Source organism: Cetorhinus maximus, chromosome 1 (assembly GCF_964194155.1).
Source record: "Cetorhinus maximus chromosome 1, sCetMax3.hap1.1, whole genome shotgun sequence".
NCBI classification, from domain to species: Eukaryota; Metazoa; Chordata; class Chondrichthyes; order Lamniformes; family Cetorhinidae; genus Cetorhinus; species Cetorhinus maximus.
Window position 1 is genome coordinate 11,878,396 of NC_135879.1, and position 21,917 is coordinate 11,900,312.

A 21,917-nucleotide genomic window follows, 5' to 3' on the forward strand; every position below is an offset into this window, starting at 1 on the left:
CCCTATCTATGCCCCTCATAATTTTATACACCTCAATCACGTCCCCCCTCAACCTCCTCTGCTCCAGGGAAAATAACCCCAGTCTATCCAACCTCTCCTCATAACTAAAACTCTCCAGGCCAGGCAACATCCTGGTAAGTCTCCTCTGCATTCTCTCTAGTCCAATCACATCCTTCCTATAATGCTGATTCCAGAACTGCACGCAATACTCTAGCTGTGGCCTAAGCAGCATTTTATACAGTTCCAGCATAACCTCCCTACTCTTATATTCTATGCCTCGACTAATAAAGGCGAGTATCCCATATGCATTCTTAACCACCTTATCTACCTGTCCAGCTACCTTAAGGGACCGGTGGACATGCACACCAAGGTCCCTCTGACCCTTGGTATTTCCCAGGGTCCTGCCATTCATCGTGTATTCCCGTGCCTTGTTTGTCCTGTCCCAGTGCATCACCTCACAGCCTTCAGCTGTCTAGGTTCAAATAAATCTATGTGGAGGAGTGATTTTTTGTACCGTGAAAAAAATATATAAGTGAAAGCTGTTGCTGTTGACAGAACAAGCAGCCCTTCAAGCATCCTCTGTGCAACATCTGATGACCTTCTGCCGCTGACAATGATTGACAGGGCGGCAAGCTCCGCCTCATATAATAATTGACAGTGCGAGAGCTCCGACCCCTAAAATGATTGACAGTGCGAGAGCTCCGCCCCTTAAAATGATTGACAATGCGAAGAGCTCCGCCCCTTAAAATAATTGACAGCGCAGAGCTCCACTGCTTAAAATGACGCGAAGGTCTCCGCCCCGGATAATGATTGACAGCGTAGAGAGCACCACCCCGGACATTTGATTGACAGGGCTGGAAGCTCCGCCCCATAATATCACTGCCGGGGCTGGAAGCTCCCCCCCTTTAAAATGATTGATAGGGGCAAGCTCCGCCCCATAGGATTAACTACACGGGGAGCCCCGTCCCTTTACCATGACTTATTAATTGGGAGCTGCCCTTCACCCCCCAGCCATTTGATGATTGACAGGGCAGGTGTGCTCCTCCCTGATACTAACAGCCGAGGGAGTAAAGTGGACTTAAGAGCTGGGCGATCATGGCATTTGTCACCCACCAGTTCCTGCGATCCATGTCGTCCGCCAAGAGTTTGGCCATCAAGCACGTCACGGTGATCGGTGGCGGCCTCATGGGCGCTGGTATTGCTCAGGTAAAATCGGGTTTGAGCGTCGGTCACTTAGCAAGTGAGTGAGGTGATGGCGGGGGTGGCGGAGGGAGCGTCGAATCGCCTCCCCCCTCCCCTTCGGTGACTAGAGTCCTGGGTGAAAGGTCAGCACGCGGACGTGGCCCCCTCCCTCCCCCCTTTGCTGGTGCGGCTGCGCGAGCCAGCTGGGGGCCGGGGCCGGGTTTGAAATTTGAATGTCAACGGCATCTGGGGTAACGTTCGAATGGAGGCGCCCCCCCCCCCGCCCCCCCCACAATTACAACAACAACTGGCGGAGATGCATCCCTCTGGCTCACTGTCTTTCGCCTTAGATTCTCTACAAATCTTTGCAATTCCTTTTTGAGAATATCTAATATCGCAGCTTCTTGAACCCAGGGCAGAACTTGCATTCCCAAGATCTTTGACTGGCATGGCTGCCATTTATTGCCCCATCTCTGATTGCCCCCTGTCAGAGAAGATGGTGGTCATTGCAGCCACCATCTTCCTGAACCGCTGAAGCCCATGTGGTGAAGGTGCTGCTCGGCAGGCTTTCAACCCAGCGGCGGTGCAGGATCGGCATTATATGACCCAAGGTGGGATGGTTGGCAACTTGGGGTGTAGCTTTTCCAATACGCCTGCTGCCCTTGGCCTTCTAGGTAGTGGAGGTGCTGTCGAAGAAGTCTTGGCGATGGTACACACTACGGCCAGGTTGCACCGCTGCTGGTGCGGGAATGGACGTATAAACTGTCGGATATCTCTCCCCTCTCTCTTCAGGTATCATGCTCTGGATCTCCATGATAATCTAGCTCTGGAGGCGTGGATCATCTTCATTGGTGGTACATTCATGCAGCTTGCATGGCTTTTTAGAAAGATTGTTCTTTGACTACCTGGATCTCTTTTACCATCGATCTTTCCCATCAGCATCAGACTTTCTACATCATAATTTCCTATTACGTGCCCAAGAAATTCCAACTGTCTCTTCCTGATTTTGGTCAGCAGAGTTCTTTTGGTCTCAAATTTTACTAGCATCTCTTCATCAGCAGTGTGACTTGTCCAAGATATCTTCATTATTCACCTCAAAAACCACAACCCTGTAGCCTCAATTCTTCTCTGCTTTGCTTCACTGATCATTCATTATGGTGCCGATTAAGCGGACTGCTTTATGCTGGATGGTGTCGAGCAGCCTTCATTTCTAAAGTACTTCATAGCCAACTTTGGAGAGCTTTTGATAGCAAATACTGCAGTCGATTATTTTACAAAAAATTATTTGTTCTTGCAATGTAACAGACAGCATATATTTTCCATCCATTGATCAATCATGTTGGCAAAGGACTGGATTCACATGCAGACCAGACTGGGTGGAGGTGGCAGGATTCAAGAGAACTAATTGGGTTTCAACTGTGATTCAACTTTCGCATTACCAGATACATTGGTTTAGTTTCTCAGATGGCTTTGCTGGGATTTATGTGTTGGATTAGGGTCACATTTGGTGTTTTTTAGGGTTTAACTCCTCCCAACCGTGTTAACATTGAAGTCACAGTTTCTACTGATTAGTTTTGAATTTACTCCCTTCAAACACGTCTGGTCTCCTCTGGTTGTACTGTTCTGGGCAAGGTTAAACAGCTTAAAAGCAAAGAACTGCGGATGCTGGAAATCCAAAACAAAAACAAAAATACCTGGAAAAACTCAGCAGGTCTGGCAGCATCAGTGGAGAGGAGCACAGTTGACATTTTGAGTCCGCATGACTCTTCAACAGAACTAATTATAAATAGAGAAGGGGTGAAATATAAGCTGGTTTAAGGGGGGGTGTGTTGGGACAAGAAGAGCTAGGTAGAGGGCCAGTGATAGGTGGAGATAACCAAAAGATGTCACAGACAAAAGGACAAAGAGGTGTTGAAGGTGGTGATATTATCTAAAGGAATGTGCTAATTAAGGGTAGAAAGCAGGGCAAGCAAGGTACAGATAGCCCTAGTGGGGGTGGGGTGGGGTGGGGTGAAGGAATCGAAAAGGGCTAAAAGGTAGAGATAAAACAATGGATGGAAATACATCTAAAAATAATGGAAATAGGTGGGAAAAGAAAAGTCTATATAAATTATTGGAAAAAACAAAAAGGAGGGGGAAAATCGGAAAGTGGGTGGGGATGGAGGAGAGAGTTCATGATCTAAAGTTATTGAACTCAATATTCATTCCAGAAGGCTGTAAAGTGCCTAGTCGGAAGATGAGGTGCTGTTCCTCCAGTTTGCGTTGAGCTTCACTGGAACAATGCAGCAAGCCAAGGACAGACATGTGGGCATGAGAGCAGGGTGGAGTGTTGAAATGGCAAGTGACAGGGAGGTCCAGGTAATGCTTGCGGACAGACTGAAGGTGTTCTGCAAAGCGGTCACCCAGTCTGCGTTTGGTCTCTCCTATGTAGAGGAAACCGCATTGGGAGCGACGAATGCAGTAGACTAAGTTGAGGGAAGTGCAAGTGAAATGCTGCTTCACTTGAAATGAGTGTTTGGGCCCTTGGACGGTGAGGAGAGGGGAAGTGAAGGGGCAGGTGTTGCATCTTCTGTGGTTACATGGGAAGGTGCCGTGGGAGGGGGTTGAGGTGTAGGGGGTGATGGAGGAGTGGACCAGGGTGTCACGGAGGGAATGATCTCTACGAAATGCCGCCGGGGGGGGTGAAGGGAAGATGTGTTTGGTGGTGGCATCATGCTGGAGTTGGCGGAAATGGCGGAGGATGATCCTTTTAATGCGGAGGCTGGTGGGGTGATAAGTGAGGACAAGGTGGACCCTATCATGTTTCTGGGAGGGAGGAGAAAGTGTGAGGGCGGATGCGCGAGAGATGGGCCGGACACGGTTGAGGGCCCTGTCAACTACCGTGGGTGGAAAACCTCGGTTAAGGAAGAAGGAGGACATGTCAGAGGAACTGTTTTTGAAAGTGGCATCATCAGAACAGATGCGACGGAGGCGAAGGAACTGAGAGAATGGGATGGAGTCCTTACAGGAAGTGGGGTGTAGTCAAGGTAGCTGTGGGAGTCGGTAGCTTGTAATGGATATTGGTGGACAGTCTATCACCAGAAATTGAGACAGAGAGGTCAAGGAAAGGAAGGGAAGTGTCAGAGATGGACCATGTGAAAATGATGGAGGGGTGGAAATGGGAAGCAAAATTAATAAATTTTTCCAGGTCCTGACGAGAGCATGAAGCAGCACCGAAGTAATCATCGATGTACCGGAGAAAGAGTTGTGGGAGGGGGCTGGAGTAGGACTGGAACAAGGAATGTTCCACATACCCCATAAAAAGACAGGCATAGCTGGGGCCCAGGCGGGTACCCATAGCCACACCTTTTATTTGGAGGAAGTGAGAGGAGTTAAAGGAGAAATTGTTCAGTGTGCAGCCAGTTCACCTGGACGGAGGAGAGTAGTGGTGGATGGGGATTGTTCAGGCCTCTGTATGAGGAAGAAGCGGAGAGCCACCAGACCATCCCGGTGGGGAATGGAGTTGTAGAGGGGTTGGACGTCCATGGTGAAGAGGAGGTGGTTGGGGCCAGGGAACTGGAAATTGTTGATATGATGTAGGGTGTCAGAGGAATCACAGATGTAGGTGAGAGAGGACTGGACAAGGGGAGAGAGAATTGAGTCAAGATAGCGAGAAATGAGTTCCGTGGGGCAGGAACAGGCTGATACGATCGGTCTGCTGGGACAGTCCTGTTTGTGGATTTTGGGTAGGAGGTAGAAGCGGGCCGTCCGAGGTTGGGCGACTATCAGGTTGGAAACTGTGGAAGGAAGATCTCCAGAGGAGATGAGGTCAGTGACAGCCTGGAAACAATGGCTTGATGTTCAGTGATGGGGTTAAACAGCTTGTTGTTCTCCACATTATCTAGCCCATTTGAAAGCTGAGAAACAACAGTCCTAACACCCCCCAATCTGCTCTTTCCCAGTGACCGGCACATTGCACAATTTCTGTAATTTTCCGAATTTTTATCTTGTTCTATATATGATGAGTGGATCAGTGCAGAATGCTGACAGTAAGGTAATTTTAACTATGTCTCATCTTTCCTGATCATTACTGCTTAGATTTGGCAAATAGACAACTCAGATGTTAGCATTCCTGAATGCCCCTGTCTTTCCAGAGTCATCAGAAAGTTGAAATTCTTTTTATAGGATAATTAATTCTGTTCCACACCACAAAGTGAATGTTCAGCTTGGTTTATTTTCTATATAAATAAAGAGAACCTCAGCGATGAGCTTAAAAGTTGGTATAGGAAATGGAAGCAGTGGTGACATCAGGTTATTTTCTACCATTTTGTTTTTCCACGAGCGATTGGTCACCTACACAGTGAAAGGTTCAGCCCATTTCACCTATTTCCATGTTGAATCACAGAACATACCCATGACAGACTATTGAAGAACTAACTTTGAAGCTAGAAACGAGTGGGCAGCATTCATAAATGCCCAGGGAATTTTGCAGGGCTGCCTGTTACTGTGTGACGAGGTGCAATAAATCCCCAGTATGAAAAGGGCTAAGAGTGACCTACTGTGCATTTGTGCGGAGGAGACATAGCTTAGCTGTGTGTTATTTTGTAAGAGGATACCTGGTGACAGGGTTAATAGCTGAAGGCAGGACCACCAGTGGTGGAGATATTAAAATTGGCAATGCCCAAAGGGCCAGAATTAAGAGGATTGCAGATATCTTGGAGGGTTGTAAGACTGGAAGAGATTACAGAGATAGGAGGAGGGGAATGTTGTGAAGGGATTTGAAGACAAGGATGAGAATTTACAAATCAGGACATTTTTTGACTGGGCGCCAATGTAGTTCAGCAAATGGGGGTGAACGGGACTTTTTGTGAATAAGGACATGATTGGCAGAGCTTTTTGATTACCTCAAGTTTACAGAGGGTAGGATATGGAAGACTAGCCAGGAGTGTATTAGAATATCAAGTCTGGAGGTAACAAAGACATGATTGAGGTGAGGCAGGGGTGGAGCCGGGCGATGTTACGGAGTTGGAAATAGGCGGTTGTAGAGATGGCGTGGATATATGATCAGTTACTCACCTCTAAATCAAGTATAACACCGAGGTTATAAACAGTCTGATTTCAGACAGTTGCCAAGGACAGGGAGGGAGTAAATAGCTCTGGGGACCGAAGGCAGTGGCTTCATCCTTCCAAATATTTAATTGGAAGCAATTTCTGTTCATTCAGCACTGGTTATTGGACAAGCAGCCTGATAATTTAGCAAAGTGGATGAGTCGAAAGAGGTTGTGATGAGGTGGAGCTGGATGATGTCAGTGTGAAAACTAATGCTGTGTTTTCGGGTAATGTCACCAAGGGGCAGCATGTTGATGAAAACTAGGAAGGTGCCAAGGATCAATCCTTGGGGGACGCCAGTGGTAATGGTGCAGGAGCAGGAAGAGAAACCATTGCAAGTGACTCCTGGCTACAATTAGATAGATAAGAATGGAATCATGTGAGAACAATCCCACCCAGCTGGATGACAGTGGAGAGGTGTTGAGGGAGGAGGGTGTGGACAATCTTGTTAAATGCTGCATACAGATTGAAAAGGGCAAAGAGTGATAATTTATCTTTGTCACAGTCACACAGGATGTGATTTGTGACTTTGATAAGAGCTGTTTCTGTACCTAAATGGGGCAAAAACCTGATTGGAGGGATTCAAATTGGAGTCCTGGGACAGATGGGAACAGATTTTGGAGGTGATGACACATTCAAGGATTCCCGAGTGGAAATTTCAGAGGCACTGGTGATAATCCTCCAGTCTTCCTTAGACACAGGGGAGGAGCCAGAGGATGAGAGAATTGAGAATTTTACACCCTTGTTCAAAAAGGGATGCAAGGATGGTGCCAGCAACTACAGACACTAGTTAGGCCTCAGCTGGAACACTGCTTCCAGTTCTGGGTGCCTTATTTGAGGAAGGATGTGAAGGCATTGAAGAGAGCTCAGAGGAGATTCACAAGAATGATTCCAGGGATAAACAACTGTAGCTATGAAGATAGATTGGATAGGTTGGGACTGTCTTCCTTGGAGAAAAGAAGGCCGAGAGAAGACTTGATAGAGGTATTCAAGATCCTGAGGGGTACGGACAAGGCAAATAGTGAGAAAGTGTTCCCACTCAAGAGAGCATCGAGAACTAGAGGGTACAGATTCAAAATAATTGGCAAAAGGAGTAGAAGTGATGTGAGGAAAAGTTTTTCACCCAGAGGGTGGTTGGAGTCAGGAACAAACTTCTTGAAAGGGTGGTGGAGGTAGGTTTGATCAAGGTATTCAAAAGGGAATTGGATTACTATCTGAAAAAAAAGAATGTGCAAGGTTATGGGGATAAGGCAGGGAAGTGGGATTAGCTGGAATGCCAATGCAGACTCGATGGGCTGAATGGCCTCCTTCTGCGCTGTAAAGATTCTGTATTTTAAAGTGGTAACCTCTTGGTTCCAAGTCCAGTACCATAACTGATAGGGTACCATACCTGCACACAGCAAGATATCAGGCGATTAAATTCCCAGTTAATTTTGGCCATAAGATTGAAAGAACTCCCCTGTTCTCTGAATATGGTCAAGAGTCCCTTTGCAAAAACCTAAACAGACTGATAGGCCTCATCTGCAAGACGGCACCCCTACTCATTCAGCACTTCCTTATTTCACCACTAAGTGTCAGTCAGTTTAGTTTATGCTCAAATCTCTGGAGTGGGGCTTAAGCCCACAACCCTTGGACTCTAAGAAGACTGCTACCAACTAAGCCAAACTGACACTTCAATGTTAATTTTTTAAACTTTTTTAAAAGAAAGTGCTACTTGATGGCCTCAAAAGTTCATTTTTTTTTTTGCAACTCCCAAAATATTACGGTTAAACTAAAGAGTAACAAAAAGCAGTGAATCATAACCATATAGTTATTCTATGTAGCTGTGTATGAGTTCAGATGAAACAATTTACAAATTCTTCAACTGCACCTTTCAAAACTGTGACCACAACCACCTAGAAGAACAAGGGCAGTAGACACATGGCAACACCACCACCTTCAAGTTCCCCTCCGAGTCACACACCACCCTGACTTGGAACTATATGGCCGTTCCTTCAATGTCGCTGGGTCAAAACTCTGGAACTACCTCCCTGTGGATGTATTTGCATCACACAAACTGCAGTGGTTCAAGAAGGTGGCTCACCACCACATTCTGGAGGGCAATTAGGGATGGGCAATAAATTCTGATTTAGCGACTCCCCCATCCATGAATGAATATTTTCAAAAATCATGCTGTTGGAATAACCAATTTCTTTTTGTAAGGATTTGAGTTGTCCCTTAAGCTCAAAGTTTGCAATTCAATTAATATTTAAATTGTAAACTCAGAAGTATTTATTTAATGTTTGGTAATGTGCTTTCCTGAGTGATTGCACATACTTGTTTATGTAAAGGTTAGAAATCTGAAAACTGGAATTTAACCTCTTTTGTTGGAATATGTTAGCTTTTTATTGATTTTTGCTTTCTCCCCCTTTTTTAATTTCTGCTTTCTTCTTCCATCTCAATCTTTCTTGTGCCTAGTTTTGGTACTTATTTGTTTTGCTGTTGTTCTGTTTCTTTATTGTCCTCAGATTGTGGTTCTAGCCCACTCTCCGCTTAATACAACCAATAATCTGATATAATGTCAGAATTACTGGAGCTGGGGGATGCGGAACCCAGCACAAAGAATTGGGACAGAGGAGAGGCGGAATAAGGAATAGAGAAGGAGAGATAATAGCTGGAAAGAGTGGGCTCATGAGAAGTAGAAACTAGGCAGGGTGGAAGCGTACTTGTTCATTGGAATAGAAGAGGTGCCAATGCCATTGGAGGGGAGAACCCAGTAAAGGTTAGTGGAGTGGGAGTGTGCAAAGTAGAGGAGGAAGAGCAGCACGAGCAGGCTGGAAGGGAAGGGAGTGAGGTAGAGATCTGGCTGGATAATGAAAGGGGAGTAAAGGGAGAGAGAGTTTGTAACCTGAGTTGCTGATGGTTGGTATGCTGCTGAGTTAGTTGATTTGGACACATGAAGATTACACCAAGTTTGACCAGCTTTTGATATTTTCCAGTCTTTCTCATATCCCTCAAAATTTTTCACCCTCTTTCTCCCTTTCCTCCCATCCCTGGTGTGTAGTTGCTCAAATTTACTCAACACCTCCAAATAAAACACACACCAAGTGAGACCTTGTTGTATGGCAGAAATTTTAGGGCACTCATCTCATAACTCACCATTTGATATAACCACCACAAATGTACCAGGTTTCTGAGTGTGCATGCATAGCATCTTATTGAGGGTCAAATGGCCTAATTTAATTTATTTTTGAAAATGACAGTTAGTTTTGCTACCTTCAGAGCCCAGGGACGCAGTCACTTGTTTTGGGGAAAAAAAGACACATAAGGGAAATCAAAAACAAAAGGAAGGCATTTTTATTCAAAAATAAACAGACAGGAATAGCTTTGCTAATGGTTCCGAAATTTAGAAATCTAATATTGCAAGCAGGAAAATAACCTGTGAAGAACTGTTCAGTTTGAGCAAGCTTTGGAGAGAGAAGTACCTATGAACTGATATAATTGTTTGTCAATGTGAAAGACAAAAGTTTCCCGACATCTGCAAAACGTTGGAATTGATGAGAGAATCATTACCAATCTTTACTAGGAAGAGTAAGCAGCCATTAAGAGCTGATAAAGGGTATAAAGATAAAATGGATAAAGATCTGAAGAAGGACAAGTGGATGCATTAGTGCTCAGTCTTATACACACAGCCTGAATCCATTCTCTGAAAGTGTCCGGGTATCTTTAAAAGTTGGGCCCAAAATTGTCAGAAAACTGACCAAACAACTTATGGGAGACCTAATGGAGAACTGATTGTAGATGCAAAATAAATTTACAATTTATTTGAAATTGCAAATCAGATCAGTTTGAAATATGACTTGAACATGCATACTAACAAGACAAAGACATTGGCAATCACATAAGTAGACCACTCAAAATTAACCTTACAGGGATCGATAAGGAAATTGAGAAAATGTATTTATCTGGATAGACTCATATAAAATGGTCAATGCAATGAAATAATTTAAACACAGGATAGCAAGAAGTGTTTGAAGATGAGGAAGGGTGATTCAAATCAAACCAATTAGTGATCAAATTTAGGTAATGAGAATAATGAGGAAAACGGAGATCATTATAAGAGCACAAGAAAACAAAAATTTATGGTGTAGGTAGTGTCTCAAATCCGAAAACCGGCGATGTCTGAAAACTGGACATATTTTTCAAGCTGTCGTGCATAATTTTTTATTATTATTATTTTAGATAAGCAAAATAACTTACCAGCTTGTCGGGTGAGGTGCTGCGTTGGCGCAGTGGCACACTGACTAGCTATTGGCTTCACGTACCTGTCTTTTCCCATGCTCCGAGAGGTCTGAGTGACCCTGAACTCAAACTGCCCAAGCCAAAAACCGGCAAGATCCGAAATCCATCACGGACTTGGCCTCGAGGTTGCCAGTTTTAAGACACTTGTACCTATAATTATGGTATGGAATGACAGGCTGGGCACATCATTTGAGAGTCAAGGAGGAAGGCTTTTGCCATTAACTCTGCAAAAGTTGTAGGCAACAGATTATTGCGCAGCAGGCAGAGAATATAGCAAGTTGGTGAGCTGGACCGAGCACGGGTGACATCACGGGGACAGTCTACGTGTACAGAGGTCTGAAAATATGGAGGGCATGTTTTTAGAGCAAGGGAGACAGAGAATGAGAGATGTTTGTTCCCTCTTTAGAGTTAACATTTCAGATTTGTGACCTTTCATCAGAGCTTGATGAAAGGTCCTTAACTTGAAATGTAAACTCAGTTTCTCTCTCCATAGATGCTGCCAGAGTTGCTGAGTATTTTCAGTATTTTCTGCTTGTGATGTTGATTGAGGGATATATGTTAGATGAGCAGATACTAGCAGACAAATACCAGATGCATTCACCTGATAGCCCTCTGCCTTTCACAGTAATGGAATAGTTAATCCATTCCGTTCGTTTGGCTATTCCGTAATGTAAATTTCAATACCTCAGTGCCTAAATATTCATGGCATCAGTGCCCTAATTCATTTAAAAAACCCACAAAGCTTATGTTCAAGTGAAGATAAAACATGTTCTATTAGCCATAGCGAAAGTAGAATCTGTGGTTCTACAAGTAACTATTTACTTAGTTAATTTAATAGAATTTGTGTGGGTGGATGGCACTGGAGATTTAAGTGCTGCTGTGTGAGACTTCAATGCCTCCTGTAGCCTTTACTCTAATTTTTTTAAAGATCATTGCTTTAGTGTACTGCAAAAGTTGGGTTTGATGATTTTTGAGTCAAGTTTAATTGCAAGACTGTATTGATCCCCAGTTATCAAGTGTTTTGTTTAATTAACTAGAAATAAAAACGTTGTCTTCTCTGGAAAGCTGACCAGAGTGCAATCTACAGTGTTTACTTTTGGGTGCATAAAATATTAATCAAGCTTGTGATTTTTTTTCTTTGTATTATTCAATTCTGCTGCCGCACAGTGCGCAGAATTCTAGTTTTTAAAAAAAAACTGTGACCAGTTTGCGCTTTAATCTTATCACCACTCTGTTTACATTTTTGAATGTTTTTGTGTTTTGTCTTTATTTCACCATATTTTGATCTTTATTTCACAATGTTGGGGCGCTAGCTGGATGTTAAAGGGGGAAAAAAGCAAACTTTGCACTTGCACCTTATCACTTCTGTCAGTTTGCTTTCTGGTAGCATTGGCTCAGGGAGGAATGATTGGTCCTACCACTGGGGAACTTCAGAATAGTGTCAGCGTTTCTAAGGATTTGGCATTTGGCTGCTGTTTAATGTCTCACCTCTCCACTAATAGATGTAATCTCAAATAGCACAGCACTGCCTAGGTACTACTTTAAAGTTTCAGCATAGGTTATGTATGAAAATCCTGGAGTGGAACTTGAATTCATAATGTTCTGATACCAAGGTGATAGTGGAATATCTGTGTAGAATAACAATGGCACCAACTGCAATATCGCCGAAGTCAAGGATGAGAAAAGGCCATTCATTTGCCTCTTTATCCCTGACCCTCGAGCATTTCAACTCACTCAGCTGAGCACCCAATTGCATTTTCAACTCCTCTAAGATCTCTTGTCACCTGATAGATAATTCCAAATAATTGTATTCCTGTCAGCAAAGATTTTAAAAATCTGTTTACAATTTACCCTTGTTGAATTTGACATTTTCCCAGCTGGTCAGACTGACTTTAAAAGTTTTCGTCTGAATTCACCTCAGCCTTGAACTTCATTATGTGGACTTTACCAGACTCTAGAGTATAAACTTCTTTTATCTTTCATCATAAATATCCTATCTGCACCTCAGATCTTTCTATTTGCTTTTATTTGCACCCTTTCCAATGCACATAAAGAGATGACCAGAAGTAAACATAGAATTTGAAATAATATCAGACAAGCTCATTAACCTCTGTAACCTTATTTTGTACTTTTCTGTTTTTTCTACTTTTTAAAATTTGTTTTTCTTTACCGTTTTGGCACAAAATAGTGTGAAGCTAATTAGTAGCTTTTTCAGTAATAACTGAAATCAACAACGGTGATAAGATAAATTTTGCTTTATTAATGTTTTACTGTATTTTTCCAACAATGACAAGATGAACTGCCAGTTCTGCAGATGGCCATGCTGATCCCACATCAGACTCTTTTGTTGTAACATGGGGTGGGCGCTCATCCCACCACCTTCACACCCACCCCTGAGCTCATCCCCATAATACGGTAGGTGGGTGGGCACTGAAATCGACAGCCCACCCGCCATATTAAAATGACCAATTAAGAGTCAATTAGGCTTGTTATCAAGTCTATTGACCCTAATAATACGCTACCCTTGCCATGATAGGCTTGGCGTGGGCAGCAGGATGCCTGATATTTAACCTCAAATGGTTAAAGGACGGGAAGGAAGGAGGGAGTTGCTCTTCAGGACATTGCAAAAAACAAGGGACCAGGACCCTTTGAGGACTTTGTTGAGGGTCTGCGTGTCTTTGATAAGGAAGGCAATGGCACAGTCATGGGTGCTGAGCTACGCCATGTGCTGGTCACTCTTGGTGAGAAAATGACTGAGCATGCCCTTTGCTATTAGCGGGGTGGCCCCCCACCTTAGACTGAAACCGCCCCCCCTTCCTTGCTACCCGCTGTCTCTCTTAAACCCACTCTCTCCCTCGCACTGCCCCTCTCCCTAATGCTCCCAAATCCTCCCGGCGCAAGACGCTGAACTTCACCTGTTCTGGGATCCTAGGCCTTGGGCTCCTCTTTCCAGCTGCTGTCCCGGCAGTGGCCACTGACACCTTCCTGGCGCTGCTGGGTCTGATGGAGCAGGACCTCCACCCCAGTCCCACTTGGCTCACGTTAGTGAACCCTGCAGGGCTTTATTGCTGCAGGGCTGGTCAGTGTGGAGCCGGTTGGCTTCACACTGATGTGGTTTCCGGGGAGGGGGAGGGATGTTGCGTGCTGTCCCCTTCCTCTGTATTATTCTGCCCGAGGAATCTACCACCACTGTATTTTTCTTACTTTGAAGCTCTGTACCCATAGTATTGTCCATATTTAATGTATATTTCAAACATTGATACAAGAGACACCAGTCAAATTTCATAGGGATGGAGTTAAAATAAAATCGAGGGGTTCTGCCCCTGGTCTGTCTAAAGTGCAGCTTGTTTCAGAATCACAGTGAAGAAGAGGCCCTTCGGCCCATCGAGTCTGCACCGACACGTGAGAAACACCTGACCTACCTACCTAATCCCATTTACCAGCACCTGGCCCATAGCCTTGAATGTTATGACGTGCCAAGTGCTCATCCAGGTACTTTTTAAAGGATGTGAGGCAACCCGCCTCCACCACACTCCCAGGCAGTGCATTCCAGACCGTCACCACCCTCTGGGTAAAAATGTTTTTCCTCACATCCCCCCTAAACCTCCTGCCCCTCATCTTGAACTTATGCCCCCTTGTGACTGACCCTTCAACTAAGGGGAACAGCTGCTCCCTATCCACCTGTCCATGCCCCTCATAATCTTGTACACCTCAATCAGGTCGCCCCTCAGTCTTCTCTGCTCCAACGAAAACAACCCAAGTCTATCCAACCTCTCTTCATAACTTAAATGTTTCATCCCAGGCAACATCCTGGTGAATCTCCTCTGCACCCCCTCAGAATGACATTGATAAGAGTTCTGAGATTCGGAATAGTAAGTGGGTAAATGTAACAATGGAAGAAAATACCTTCATAAAAAGGTGTGTAACCTTTATTTATATTTTTAAAAAGTGTTTTAAACAGTGCAATTAATAAAGATTGCTTTTTTTTTGGTAAATTGCCACAATAAACCTACTGGAGGAAAGCTTAATAAAAAAAGTAATTTTCAGAGCGAATGTTCTTTTTTCCCTCCTCAATTTAATACTCGGTATATTGACAGAGCCTCAAATCGGTTTAAACTGGTGAACGTTATTTTGTCCGACTAGTTGGAAAATATAGAATCTTAGAATGGCTCAGGAGGAGAACATGTGGCCCAATTTTCCAACGCCAGCTCCATATTATTGCTAGTTTGGTTTTCCTTGAAAACTCTTTATTATTTCTCTTCACGTTTACCAAAACTGCTTGGGAAGTTCACATTTAAATGCTTCCTTGAGGAAAAAAATCTTCAAGGTTTCTCCCTCTATCACTTATAAAGACTAGGAAAAAAGTGCACTAATTTGAAATAGTTCTAACCTTTAAGATTAACAATTTAATTCAGATTTATAGATTAATGCTTTGTTATTACTTTGGAAAATGATATTGATAATGGAGTACAAAACAAAAATAAAAATACCTGGAAAAACTCAGCAGGTCTGACAGCATCTGCGGAGAGGAACACAGTTAACGTTTTGAGTCCGTATGACTCTTCAACAGAACTAAGGAAAAATAGAAGAGAAATAAATAAGAAATAAATAGAATCTTCTATTTCTCCTTAGTTCTGTTGAAGAGTCATACGGACTTGAAACGTCAACTGTCTTCCTCTCCGCAGATGCTGTCAGACCTGCGGAGTTTTTCCAGGTATTTTTATTTTTGTTTTTGTTTTGGATTTCCAGCATCCGCAGTTTTTTGCTTTTATCTTAGTTGATAACGGAGTATATGGTCCAGCAGCCTACCTGTAGCTTAATACTATAGGGACAACTCCCATTTATTGTTTTATTCCGCACTTTATTATATTTCTATTCCTGCCCGAATTAAGAAGCTGGCATAACCCCACCCAAAAAACGTACAACTGGAAAAACAGCACCGAATAAGGACCCATGGCGAAGGTCGGTTCTTCAAGTTGACTGAATTTATCAAACTCTTTGTTATTAAATTGGATTTAGGGATTTTATTGACATTTTGAATTGTATTCTGCAATTCGGTTTGTTTTCTCTGCGCATCACCACACGATCAATTTCCCTTCCACATTTTTACCCTCTTAACATTGATCTATTTTTAGCTCAACCCTCATCTTAAAACCTACATTTCTACATGAATGTTTCAGTTATATTCATTCATGTTTTCATCATAAACCTTGCATTAAACTCCACCACTTTGCGATGTTAGTTTCCTACATTACAGCAGTAACTATACTTTGAAAAGTACTTAATTGGCCACAAAGTACTTTGAGACATCTTGAAGTTGTAAAATGTGCTATCTAAATGTAAGTCTGTTCTTTATGTTCTGTTGTCATGGTATTTTCCAACTCTACTCTGTTCCAGTATCTTTGGCTATTCCAATAACACACTTGTTTGTGTGTAGCACTCCAATATAGTCTCTGAGATAATTGGCTGGATTTTTGTGGAGTCGGGAAGCCCTTTAAAAATGGTGAGTGGGACCCAAATGCAGAACTGCTGCTCTCATTTTCAACAGATCCCAAGTTTTGCCAATAGGGGAAAGGAATCACACAGGAGGGAAACCAGGGACAGAATTTTACCCTCGCTGTGTGGGATTGGTGGGCGGGGATGGTCGGAAATCTAACCACTGCCCGTGATCGGCAGCGGTCCGCAATTTTATGCGGGCGGATCAATTAAGGCCCGCCCAGTGTGATACGTGGCCTGGAATGTGCGCGAAGGGGTGGGCGGGGGCATGATGTCTGCCGGGTCCAATGACGACCCGGCGGCCAATTCAATTGCGGCCTCAGCAGCCCCTGGAAGGCTGCCACCGAAGGATGCGGAAGTGTTGCCAATGGAGACCGTAGCGGGTGAACACAGAAGGCGGGAGGGCAGGCTGGTGGGGCAGTCGGCCCTGTGTTTTTCAGACAAGTGCCTCGCAGCTCTCCAGCGAGGAGAGAAACCCTTGTCCCCAGGGACGGGAGGAGGAAGCCTCCCTACCTCACCAAAAAGGCCTGGGAGGAGGTGGCATCCAGGGTCAGCAGCCACAACGTGGTGAGGCGCACATGGGTCCAGTGCTGGAAGCGATTCAATGATCTCCTGTGATCGGGAAGGGTGAGTACCGTGTTGGCATGGGTCATTTTGCAGAACAGCAGAACTTTGAGAGCTGCCCCCCCCCCCCCAAACAGGACCTCAGAGGTATTAGAGTGTGAGTGCCAGATGTCAATGAGGCAGGAGCTGGCCAAGGGGATAAGCCCTGGTCACTTGGACTGAGTGCCTTGCGGCTCCAGGGTCATGAATGTTCTGAGCCCTGTGAGGTGCTCTTCGGGTGGGATTGGCCAAGCTGTAATGGCGTTGCAGGTAGAAAGTAGACTAATCAATGCTGCTCTTTCCTTTCAGGAGAAAACATCCCATAACAATGCTGAGAGGTCACGGACTGGCGGGGGACCCCCATACCTCCTCATCCTTTTGCAATACAAGCAGGAGGCCCTGGAGCTGGACAGGCGCCATGCACCTCGGTCAAGGGGCCGCAGTGAGGCTGGGGTGCCAGAGGAAGGGAAGAGTGCAATGCACTGAGGTGAGAATGTCGGCTATTGCTACCATTTCAGTGTAGTCTCTATATTAATGTGAGCCTCGAACCTGGAATCCCCATTGATAATCGAAAGATGAGGGCACCATCATGTAAATCTCTGTCTCATCAGGATGCCAGGCATGCACAGTGACAGTTTCATGACTTAACCTAATGATATGTCCTTCTTCTCCCTGTTAGGCTTACCGGCAGTTCGTTATGAGGAGCCTGAAGGCCTACCCCTGACCCCTGAGGACCACCATGCTCACCACATACCTGCGTCACACTCTATCTGTCAAGCAGGCACCAGCGCAGTTACCAGCACCTTGGTGGGCATAACATCACTGTGTAGTCTATTGGTGCACATTGGTGAGGGCACTTCACGCTCACTTGAGGTGCAGGCGGAGGCAGAGAGTGCCCAGGCCGCCGGCAATAGGAGGCTTGCTGGGGACTAGGACAATGCTCATTCGATGGCTGATAATGGGCCTCTGGAGTTGTCCCTGAAGCAGCAGATGCTGGACATCCAGAAGGGTGAACGGGAGGATCTGATGGAGACACATGGAATACGTGCCAGGGTGTCCGTTGTGGAGGAGTCCATGTGGAGCATAAGCACTGCATTGACCCTCATGGCTGAGCGCAATGCCTCTTACATGGAGAGAGTGGCGGCTCCCATGGAGAGGCTCCTCCAGGGACTCCAGAGAGGTTCCTGGGGACCCGCTCGGACCTGCAAGCCCTCTCAGCAGCAATGGCCTCAGCTGGTTAGTGTCAGTGTGGGAGATGGATTGGGCACCCAGTATCTCAGCTAGGTGCCCATCCATCAATGGTGAGCAGGGAGGTCGAAAGCGACCTGATGTTGGCGCACGAGCTGCCTGTCATCTCTGCAGGCTCCTCTCAGGGTGCTCCGGATGATGGTAGCAGCTCCTCCACCCCTCTGCCAGTGACTGTGGCATCCGATGAGGCTGTGACGACTGGGGAGATGCCAGCCATGGCACTGGCCACTCCTTCCCAGACGGGGCCAGCACAGGCTCCACAGCCAGAGGACGCCTGCCAAGGTCATCAAGGCCAACAAGAGAGCAGAGTGAGCAGGCTGCCTCCATTGCTGGTGCCAGCGAGAGGGGAGCACCTCGACATAGCACCCACAGGCGAAAACTTAAAGCACCTTAAGTACAGCACGGGCTTATCACAGGTGATATTTGGTTCCCTCATTTTTCTTCAATTTTTAATGGCCTGATGGAAAACACCAGTTCGTGTTAATTTCTGTGACTTTTAACATTCACAAGGAAATGATATGTTATTTTGTGCAACTGGCCTCTGTATGCTTCATTTGTTATCTAGGTGCAGGGTAGGCCATGATGTTATGATGGACGTGTGGCTCCTGAAACTTTATTGCAAAGGCACATAGTTTATGTTGTTGACCAAGGAACTGGTCCATTCAGGGTCGAGTATAGAACCTGCAGCCCTGACGTGGTGGTGGAGGTTCTTATTTAGTAGTCTAGCTGAAGGACCGTTGGATCAAAGCGTCCCGGGTGTCCCTGCCTCCCTGTAGGTTACCCAGGCCTGCGTTTATGCCCTCAGTGTTCTCCTCACTGTGCTCGTCCTCGGACTCACTACTGGACTCGTCATCTGTTGCCTGTGCAGCTGTGTCAAGATCTTCTTTCTCCACTGCATCCCCCCTTGCCAGCGCCAGATTGTGCAGAGTGCAGCATGCAACCGTTATCAGTGACACACGACCTGGTGGGTACTGGAGTGCGCCCCCTGAACGGTTCAGGCATCGGAAGAACATCTTGAGATGGCTTTCTCTACCACCACCCTTGTGGAGGCATGGCCCCTGTTGTACTGCTGCTTGGCCTCTGTTCTTGGATGGCGGAGAGGCGTCATGAGCCACCTTTTGAGGGGATAGCCCTTGTCACCCAGCAGCCATCCATCTAGTGGGGCTGGAGCACGGAAGAGCCTCGGTGTTTGGGGGCGCCTGAGGATGTAAGCGTCATGGGAGCTGCCAGGGTACCTTGAACACACTTGCAGAATCTGCATCCTGTGATCACACACCATCTGCACGTTCATGGAGTGGAAGCCCTTCCTGTTGACGAAGGCACCCGGCTTACCCTTGATGGCCACATGTGTGCAGTCGATGGCACCCTGGACACGGGGGAACCCAGCAATCACTGCGAAGCTTCTGGCTCGCTCTGCCTGGCTGGCCTCGCCTGTACGGTAATGAATGAAAGTCAATGCGTGCCTGAACAGAATGTCTGTCATCAGTTTGACACAACTGTGGATCCCTCACTGACCCCTGGAAAGAGCCGGAGGCATAGAAGTCGAGGGTCACCTTGATCTTCAGCGCCAGTGGTATGGGGTGTCCACTCACACAGTCGGAGCTGATCTCAGGCCCAATCATCTGACAAACGGAGGTCACTGTCTCCCGTGAGAGACGGACCTCTGTCTGCATTGCATCTCAGACATATTGAGGTATCTGCATCAGTGCCTGTAAACCCTGGCAACAGGACATTGACGCCTTCTGCAGCCCCTTCCACCCTGGACTTTCTGTTGGCCCTGCGCCCCTTTTGCCTGCACCTCTCCTCCCACAGGTCACTCCCCTGGAAGCTGAATAGGGAGACACCTGGCCTCCCCCCCCACCCCTTCTGGCCCTCTCTTCCTCCTCAGTGGAGGTGCCTCCAGCGGAGACAATCCCCATTACCAGGGTAGGGGAAGGCTGTCTGATACCTGGAAGGCCCCACGGTGTAAATCCTCTGGGGGCCTGGAAAACAACAGTTGAACCCTGAATTGAAGCCTCTAAAATATCTGAATGCAGCTCTGAAGCGAAGTGAAGATGTCCTGTTCACAGAAGCAACCAGCAGCAAGTGATATCCTGCACTCCTCACTAATCACTTTGACAAGGCCACTGGCCCCTCTTATCCCGCCCGTGGATGAGGTTTTGCACATTGTGGCCTGTCCGTTTTGCCCATTGCAACGGCCTAAAAATCGCACGGGCTATGTAAAGTTGAAGACAGTTGGTGTCTCAAGGGCTTTAACTGGCCACTTAATTAATGGTGGGCGTGCCTCCGTCTCCATCGCGCGCCTGTCTATTGAAATGCCGTGAGACCGTGAGTCTACGTCGGCACACTCGGCCAACGTCAACATGCTTTTTTTAACGCTTGAGTAGGTAGGGCACACACCCACCCGCTAAGCTAAAAATTCTGCCCCTGAGCTCAATGGGGCCGTTTGAACTCGGTGCTGAGTTCAAACCGAACCCATTTTAGCTGTTGTAAGAGTTTAAGCTGCAGTGTGGTAGTCATGAATTGATGTAGTAGACATAATTGCCCTTGAAGGGTGGATAAGGTCTGTACAACTATTTTGATCTGAAGTTTTTTCAATGCCCTGCCCTTTAAACTTTAAAAACAAAAGGCTGCAACTATCAGTGAGAGTTTATAAAAACCCTCTGCTGGACTGCTCAGATTTGCAGGCCATCTGGTGCAGGTTAGAAAAAATAATCAGCATTTGGATGTGCAGTTTCAATGGAGTTCTTTGTTGACATTTCTCCAAGGGCTGTTGTTATGTCATTGTGAATGCATGGCTGAGTTTCAAAAGCTACAATTATCTCAGCAGGAGGGCTGAGTTCACAGTTTGATTATCAAAGGATTAGCTGTCTTTGATGTGGGATCTGAATAGAAGCTTGTCTTTATAAGAGATTAACCATTTGAGATTTAAAAGCTTTGAATGGATTTTATGAATGGGAGTTTTTTCACTATCAACTGTGTAGAAGTTTTTTTTCATCTCCACATGGCTCCCGGTGGATAATGGGTTGCTATGGAGGTGGCCTGGTGGGTATGAGGGGCCATGGGTGTTGGGTGGAGACATTGAGGTTGGATGGAGAGAATGAGGAGCCATGGGGGACATGAGTTGGCATTGAGTTGGTATGGGAAGCGAATGGAGACATGAATTGGTGTTGAGTTGGCATGGAGGGTATGAAGGCCATGGAGAGCTGGGGGAGTGCGGGGTGAGGTCTAGAGGGCCTAACAGCTTGTATAACAACTGGGATGAAGTCACAGAGATTCGAGGTGGGCCTCCTAATAAGCCTGTCTCAGAACTCATCCGCCCCCATGGCTGCCTAACTTCTGCTTCAGGGGTCAACAGGCATGACTCCATCCCACATTGCCACCCCCACCATCGCGCAAAAATTGCAGGTATTGGCACTTTTTACTGAGGCAGGTCTGGCAAGTTGGCACATTTCTCAACTTGAGCTACCTGCCTTGGTAGCCAAAATCCAACCCTCTATTCATTTCTGTCGCACCTTTTAAAAGAAATATACAGTTTGCAACCAGCCCCTGCAAAATTGAAGTTATCCATAACAACTTCTCGTGTTTGACTGTGAAGCTCTTGGTTCTGTCTGGCCTCCAGGCCTCGTTTATAACAGACCTTTTGAGATGGAAGAACTCATATTCTTGTGTTTCATTTTACTTGGTGCTTGATAAGAGGTAGTCAGTTATCACAATTAAGCCTATGTGGACTGATAATTTTAGCCACTGGAGGTAGAAGATCTTTTGAGTATTGTTGAGTTGGCTCAAAGTGCCACTGATGAACAAGTGTTTCTGTTTTTATTAGGTAGCTGCTGGAGTGGGACACACAGTGATACTGGTGGATCAGGCTGATGATATCTTGAAGAAATCACTGAAGAAAATTGGAAACAACGTTGAGCGTATGAGCAAGAAGAAGTTTATAGATAAGCCTGAGGTGATGCTTTGACATTAATGAACTTTGTAAGCATTTGTATGCTGTTTCAGCAAACTTTTTAATA

At 45.7% G+C, this 21,917-nt stretch overlaps 1 protein-coding gene across 1 annotated transcript in view; it reads left to right on the forward strand.

Moving 5' to 3' along the window:
- The first annotated feature begins 919 nt into the window (after positions 1 to 919).
- Positions 920 to 21,917, forward strand: part of hadh (hydroxyacyl-CoA dehydrogenase) — a 44,689-nt gene continuing 23,691 nt past the window's right edge. Inside the window, exons 1-2 of the mRNA XM_078532425.1 lie at positions 920 to 1,206; positions 21,725 to 21,853. Coding sequence (XP_078388551.1) covers positions 1,096 to 1,206; positions 21,725 to 21,853 — 240 coding nt within the window. The 5' untranslated portion in view covers positions 920 to 1,095. The remainder of the gene's footprint in view (positions 1,207 to 21,724; positions 21,854 to 21,917) is intronic.